The sequence below is a fragment of the Morus notabilis genome, unplaced genomic scaffold (assembly GCF_000414095.1).
Source record: "Morus notabilis unplaced genomic scaffold, ASM41409v2 Scaffold54, whole genome shotgun sequence".
Classification (NCBI taxonomy): domain Eukaryota; kingdom Viridiplantae; phylum Streptophyta; class Magnoliopsida; order Rosales; family Moraceae; genus Morus; species Morus notabilis.
In genome coordinates, this window is record NW_010365453.1 from 341,165 (window position 1) to 348,654 (window position 7,490).

Genomic DNA, 7,490 nt, shown 5'->3' on the forward strand with positions numbered 1-7,490 from the left:
GGGATAAAAATAAGGTGGGCCATGTTAAAAATCTCTCTTAGGACATTTGGTTAGAAAATTCAAATTAAAATTTAAAAAGAGAAAGAGAGAAATAGATTCATATTTAAGATGAATTAAAATTAATAGGTCAATAGTTTATATAAGTTAATAAATAGCTTAAATTATTATTTTTATCTATAATTTGTCTAGTTATGAACAATAACTTGATAAATTATTGTCTATTTTTATCCATAACTTATCTAATTATGAATCATAACTTAATAAATTTATCCATAACTTATCTGATTATAAATTATAACTTGACAAATTATGACCTATTAATTTCTATAACTAAAAATTAACTTATATACTTTCTTAAATTTTTTATATTAATTTAATTTTTACTATTTTTATAATTTAAATTATGATTTATAATTTGTTATAATATTTTTTTTATAAAAAATATAAATAAATTAAAAATAATTTTAATCACGTAATTCTAATTCGTCAACGAAACCTCTCCTTATTTTCTCTTCTCCTTTCCTTTCCACTTTACAAAACAAGCACCGTAACTCCATACTCTCTCTCTCTCTCTCTCTCGACATTCTCAGCGAACCACCGCCACCATCAATTAAACCAAACCACAAACCCAACTTCCTCTTTTTCTCATCTTCCCTTCCGAAACAAATAGAACGCCACATCCACAAGCACAATAGCCATTTAGATTAAACCATCTGTGGCAGCTATTCTTCACAAATGACTCAAGCTCTCCACTTGATTTTTCAGAAACATGGGTTTTTCTTCGATGGGTTGTCATTGGATTAAGTGCTTCTTATTTGATACAGAGGTGGGTGTTGTTGGACGCCTTGTTTTCCAAAGCTACTTTCTTTGTTTTTTGGGCATTTGGTTGTAAATAATTATATATATGTATGTATATATATATATATATATACACATTTGAAATCTTCTTACTGGAAATTCCTAATTTCATTCAATTTGTTGAAATTGTGTAATGGGTTAATGATTGTGTGTGTGGGCTTACTTTATTGACTTCTTCAAACGTGTTTTGTTTTTTGTTTTTTTCTATCTCTGAAAATTTATGGAAAGACGTAAATGCCCTTTAAAATATCATCATATGAGAGGTTAGTATAGTTTCTGTTAGATTTTGGACGGACTAGATTGTCGCTAAAATTAAAGAGTTAATTACCACAACTGATGGGTTGAGGACTAAGACTCTGTTTATTTCGTTGATTCGAGTTTAGAATTTGAGTTTTTTTACAGTAAAAATCTCTCACAAACAATCACATTTAACTTTTTTATTACAGTAAAAAATTCTTACATAAAATCACATCTCAACTTAAATTAAAAATTCAAATCAGCAAACTAAACATGTCCTAAATTGTTAATCAATATGCCTGTTCATAAATTTAGCTAATAAATTTTTCTCAACTACTTTTCTTGATAGAATCCGTATGTCCCACAGTGGAAGAAGTGGACGTTGAAGAAGACTTTTAAGGCGTCTGTCATTTTATTAATGTCTAGAAAGAAGAATGTTGAAATGTGGCCCTTCGACAGTCAACTTGAAACTTACGTGCAATTTCTTTTAACATTAATTTATTTAGATTTTTTTCTTCGACCTGTCTAGTACATCCTTTCCACATATTAAATTCAAAGGAAAAATAATTAAAAATTTTCCACCATTGTTTGATCATTGGACTAAAAATGTGCTGTGAATGATGGCTGGTGAAGAAAACTGGATAATGGAAATTTGACCCTCATAATTCTCAATAGCTTGCCGTATCCTTCAAGCCATCTTCTCAACGCCCCATCACAAAGCCATTTTCTACCTTCAATTTACATTGCCAAATGTAGAGAGTGCCAGAATTAGAATCAAATGGCCAGTTTTGGCAATTTTGTAATTGCTGTTATGTTCCTGCTTCTCTCCCACACAGTTTCCGATGCAATTGATAGCGTTGATTCATCCCAATCTATCAGAGATGGCACAACTTTGGTTTCTAAACAAGGAAGCTTTGAGTTTGGTTTCTTCACTCCAGGTAATTCCAATAATCGTTATGTGGGAATTTGGTACAAGAAAATCTCTGTTCAAACTGTCGTTTGGGTTGCAAATCGATGCAACCCGATTAACGATTCTTCTGGCTCGTTGAGCATAAACAGCACAGGCAATCTTGTGCTCTTGTATCAGAACAAGACTGTTGTTTGGTCGACGAACTCATCCAAACAAGCCCGAAAACCAATAGTAGAGCTTCTAGATTCTGGAAATCTTGTGCTAAGAGATGACGAAGATAGAAATGCGGAAAACTATTTGTGGCAAAGCTTTGACTATCCCTCAGATACAATATTGCCAAACATGAAATTTGGGTTGGATTTGAGGACGGGTCTTAAGCGGCATCTCTCGGCTTGGAAAAGCTGGGATGATCCTTGTCCTGCAGATTTCACTTTAACAACTGAGTATGATCCACAACTTCATACGTTCCCTGATGGTTATATCTGGAAAGGCTCAGCAAAGTTCTTCCGCACAGGACCTTGGAATGGCCTTCGTCTTAGTGGCTCACCGGAACTAAGGTCAAACCCGCTTTATAATTTCACCGTTGTTCAGAATGACAATGAAGTGTATTTCATATACAACCTCAAGAATGAGTCAGTGATCACAAGGGTAACTCTAAACTATACCACAAGGCGTCGTGAGCGCCTCACATGGATAGAGGCTGAACAAACTTGGAGGCTTTATTCATCATTACCTAAAGATGACTGTGATAGCTATGGTGTCTGTGGAGCCCATGGAAATTGTATGATAGACGAGAGCCCGATCTGTCAATGCCTAAGAAGATTCAAGCCCACGTCTCAAGAGAAATGGAATTCAATGGACTGGTCGGATGGATGTGTCCGGAATAATCCTTTGAACTGTACGGAGAAAAATAGAGATGGGTTTGTCAAATATTCTGACTTGAAAGTCCCAGATACAACACATTCTTGGGTGAACAAGAGTATGAATCTAGAGGAATGTAGGGCCAAATGCTTGAGCAACTGTTCTTGCACGGCTTATACAAACTACGATATCAGAGGACAAGGCAGTGGTTGTGCCATCTGGTTTGGTGATCTGATGGACATCAGGCAATTTTCCAGTGGTGGACAAGATCTGTTTATTCGTATGTCACATTCAGAGCTAGGTAAGAGTCTACTTATTTCAGATATGTCACTGGTCAAATATATATGCACACATTAAATATTGCCTTCATTTTCAAATCTCCGAGCTACAAATTGATTCCTTTTGCTTTATTTTCAAAATAACTTAGATAAAGGAAGTGCTGATTATAAGAGGAGAGCATCAGTGATTGTGGTAGCTGTCATTGGAGGTGTTTCTGGGATGCTCCTGCTTGTGTATTGCATTCGCAGGAGAAGGTCAAAAGGTGATACTCATTATTTTGACTTTGTTAACTCTCTGCTTTCAATTTCCTGCAACAAAAAAAAAAAAAAAAAAAATGTTATTGTTTTTGCAAGAATAACATTCACCTAAGAGATGCTTAAATTTAATTGAAAAACAAATAAAATAGAGCATATATAAAGTCTGAACTAAAGAATCTGTGGGTACATAGGTCGTCCTCATTTCTTATACCTAACATGAAGATAATATTTTTATGCCATTTCGTCTAATTGTATTTCACAAAACAGATAGAAATCAAACAATGAGTCAGAATGGAGATGGAGACCGAGATGGAGACGCAGACGAAGACCTGGAACTACCTTTGTTCAAACTGTCTTCTATAACTGCTGCCACCGATGCTTTTGCTCTCTACAATAAGCTTGGAGAAGGTGGTTTTGGACCCGTATACAGGGTAAGCTTCTCAGATTGAAATTTACGATAAATATGGAAAATGTGAAATATATTTAGTCCTTGTGTAGTAAGTTTTTGATTTTGTCCTCTTTGGTTTATGTTTGAGATTTCCAGGGCAAGCTAGAAGATGGACAAGAAATTGCGGTGAAGAGACTATCAATACGTTCTGCGCAAGGAGTAACAGAGCTGAGAAATGAAGTAAAACTAATTGCGAAGCTTCAACATCGAAATCTTGTGAAGCTTCTTGGTTGTTGCATTCAGGGAGAAGAAAAATTGTTGGTTTATGAGTATATGCCGAACAAAAGCCTCGACTCTTTCATTTTTGGTGAGAATCCCAATCTGCTAAATTAAATAACTAATTTCTACTATGTTGTTGCTTTATGAACTTGGATATACGACTCATTGGCAGATCAAAAGCAAGGAAAACTCTTAGAATGGCCAAAGCGCTTCCAGATCATATGTGGAGTTGCTCGAGGACTTCTATATCTTCACCAGGATTCTAGATTGAGAGTAATACATAGAGATCTCAAAGCTAGTAATGTTTTACTTGACAATGACATGAATCCTAAAATCTCAGACTTTGGCTTGGCAAGAACTTTCGGAGCAGATCAAACAGAAGAAAAGACAAACAGAGTAATTGGAACCTAGTAAGTCCTATTCCTTTGTGCTCTTTCTTTTTTAAATACATAAACTATATTCACAATTTCACAGTAACATAACTTTTCTTCTCTGCATCTAATGGTGCTATGCAGTGGCTATATGGCACCCGAATACGCATTCGATGGCTTATTCTCAATAAAATCAGATGTCTTTAGCTTTGGTATATTAGTGTTGGAGATTGTAAGTGGAAAGAAAAGCAGAGGCTTTCACCATCAAAATAATGGTCTTACCCTCATTGGACATGTAAGTTGTCAAGAAGCTTCATTAATTATTATTATATCGAAGTACTAATTGAAATTATCAATAACGACACTTTCGGAATTTGCAATGTTCTAGGTATGGAAATTGCATAGAGAAGGCAATTCAATTGAAATGCTTGATAAGAGCTTGAGGGTAGCAGACCACAACCTAAAACAAGTGTTGCGTTGCATTCACGTCGGTCTCTTATGCGTGCAACAAAGTCCGGTAGACAGACCAAACATATCGACAGTGGTTGCAATGTTGGGAAGTGAGAGTGAGCTGCCTCAACCCAAACTACCCGGCTATTTCACGGAGATGGATGCAGTGAAAGGAGACAGTTCCTCTACAAAGCCCGACTTGTCTTCAACGAATGATATGAGCATCACACTGCTTGAGGCCCGATAAGGCTTAATTAATATCTAATTATGGCGAACTTTTTGCAAGAACTCAAAACCTTATTATTAGCCTAATTATATACTAACTCATTCATGAATTTGTTGTATTTATTTTTGGAGTAAGTTTGTAGTTCTGCTTAACCGAGTGGATTGAAATAACCTATTGGATAGTATATATGAGTCACTCTTAACTCTATAAAAGCATGGTAATTTGCAGTTATGCTCTGGTGCCGTTCTTACTGGGGAAAAAAAAAAAAAAAAAAATCTACCAACAGTGATGATTTTCCATCATCTATCTGCAGTAGTGATGAGTTTTTTACTCTCACATCTTGATTGTCATTTTATTCGTGATCTTTTCATTTATGTGTTTGTGTGTGGTTTCATACATAGTGGGAAAGAACTAAAGACTTTAAGGTGGGAAAGATCTACAACATCGACAACAGATTCAATATCGACGGCATGAAAACATCAATGAGGACCAGTGCGTGAAAACACACACACACACATATATGTATTGCTTTAACTGTCGTAGACCACACCAGCTACTCTGGTAGAACTGCTTCTTCATTGATGCAGGGCGTGAGACCTTTAAACTTAATGATTAGGAGAAAGTTTATCCTTCTAATATTTTCTTAAAACGATTAGTGAATAAAGCAGATAATGGCAAAGTAACCTTAAAACACAAACATATATATAGGATACTAAACGGGTTTATGTGGAAAAATTTGCACTATGAGGGGCCAATCTGGCCTGTCAGTGGTAATTTATTGATCACGATAACCTGAGTTTGTTCTTGGCCATCCGATTGATATTTTCCAACAATTAGGGTCAAGGGCTAAAATCAGAATTCGTTGACAGAACCAAGATAAGGATCAAGATCGCAGATGGGGCCCAACTTAAGAGGCATTTCTAGGGTTGTGGCATGGTAGTGATTGGGGTTCAGATCACAGCCACAGTAAAGATTAAAACTGACGTCATTCTCGTGGTTGGAGTGGACGCTAGGATTGATTTTGCCCTTGATTCAACTCTCCCTTCCCCCGGAAATTTTTAATTTACAACATTTACATGGTATTTTTAGAAAATTTCAATGATATCCTAAATTTTGATTTTTTTTTTAAAGTACTCTCCTTCTAAATTTAAAATCTCTAATAAATGAAAATTTGAATTTTTTAGGGAAATCAAAATTTAATTGTACTACTATATAAATTCAAAAGTTTTAAACTCCAAGAGTTGACAATTAATATTGCACTTCATTACAAGCTTGGTTCATTTAGGGGAAAAAAGTTAAAGATACTAAAAGATAAATAAGTGAAAAAGCCTGTTGTGTTGTAGTTTAGTTTAAAGTTTTTCTTTGATATAGCACCCGCAGCCACCCACCCCCCAATAAAAAAAGAAAAGATAGCAAAGTGCCTGTGTCTTTTTCTTTGAGAGAGTCTAAGTCCGATTGAATTGTAAGTTTGAGTTCTTGATAGATTGATCATTATCTGAGCGTGACCCCGCGGAGTAGGTAGCTACCGAACTGCGATACCAAATTGCCTGTGTCTTTTTCTATTTCTCGTGTTTCTTACATTTGTCGCAACAAACTTACCAACAATTGTTATCAGATCGGGTCACTAACGTTGTTATTGGTGAGGTCCTGGTATATCGGTTGCTTTGCAGGCATGGATATCATGAGAGAAGGAGGCTCGGTGATTAAATGTGACGACCCTCCTATGAGGCCGCCACTGTAACTTAAACTTTAACTTGTACTTACTGGGGTTTCTTAAAATTTGCGGAACATTTTTTTTTTTTTTTAATATAAGAAAGAATACTTTCATAATTTGTAACAATAATTTCAAATAAGTGAATCACTAAATTTCTTAAAGCTTTTCTTAATTTCAGTTAAGATAAAACGTTCTAAAAATATCTTTCAAACAGAGCAGCATTTGAACTCTTATTTCAAATGCTCTTTAAAAGTCTTTCTAAAACTAGCCAATTCAATCGGGCCATTTAATTTTGACTTTAAAACGGATTTCGTGAGAAATCTTAAATTCAAGTACATCTTAAAGCCCTTTTAAAATCAATCATTTAAATCGTCATGTTTAAAATTTATTTATTTGTTGCATGCTCTGTTGCAACGTTCTAAAACTTAAATACTCAAAACGAGGGTTGTTAGCTACAACCTCGGTTTCCTTAACATACATATGTACCTATACTTTTTAAACATACATGCTTGAAACCTTTAAATCATATATACATATACATGATTTTTCTTAAACTTACTGCGGAAGATAACTGCGTGAGCGGTATCCATTCCCATCTCCACCATTCGTCCGCCGCTTGCCATTGCCCTTCAAGAATTGCTGATAGGTTTCTTACCTACA

The 7,490-nt window shown here is 35.2% G+C and overlaps 1 protein-coding gene across 2 annotated transcripts; it reads left to right on the plus strand.

Moving 5' to 3' along the window:
• Window positions 1-551: 551 nt before the first annotated feature.
• Window positions 552-5,655, plus strand: LOC21396882 (G-type lectin S-receptor-like serine/threonine-protein kinase At4g27290). Of its 2 annotated transcripts, XM_024172235.1 has the most exons (8): window positions 552-826; window positions 1,771-3,167; window positions 3,294-3,407; window positions 3,670-3,833; window positions 3,947-4,157; window positions 4,242-4,479; window positions 4,585-4,735; window positions 4,829-5,655. In XM_024172235.1, exons 2-8 carry the CDS (start codon window positions 1,874-1,876, stop codon window positions 5,135-5,137), a joined length of 2,481 nt encoding a protein of 826 aa, XP_024028003.1. In that variant the 5' UTR covers window positions 552-826; window positions 1,771-1,873; the 3' UTR covers window positions 5,138-5,655. The 2 variants fall into 2 exon arrangements, with proteins under 2 accessions (XP_024028003.1, XP_010106354.1); XM_010108052.2 differs by lacking the exon at window positions 552-826 and having other exon boundaries at window positions 1,684-3,167.
• Window positions 5,656-7,490: the final 1,835 nt, after the last annotated feature.

What these genes read in the sequence shown, in the direction of transcription:
- LOC21396882 (XM_024172235.1), top strand. Translation starts at nt 1,874, where the DNA reads ATGGCCAGTTTTGGCAATTTTGTAATTGCTGTTATGTTCCTGCTTCTC. An exon ending in TCGCAGGAGAAGGTCAAAAG is followed by an intron (nt 3,408 to 3,669) that starts GTGATACTCATT and finishes TTCACAAAACAG; the next exon opens with ATAGAAATCAAACAATGAGT. An exon ending in CCTCGACTCTTTCATTTTTG is followed by an intron (nt 4,158 to 4,241) that starts GTGAGAATCCCA and finishes ACTCATTGGCAG; the next exon opens with ATCAAAAGCAAGGAAAACTC.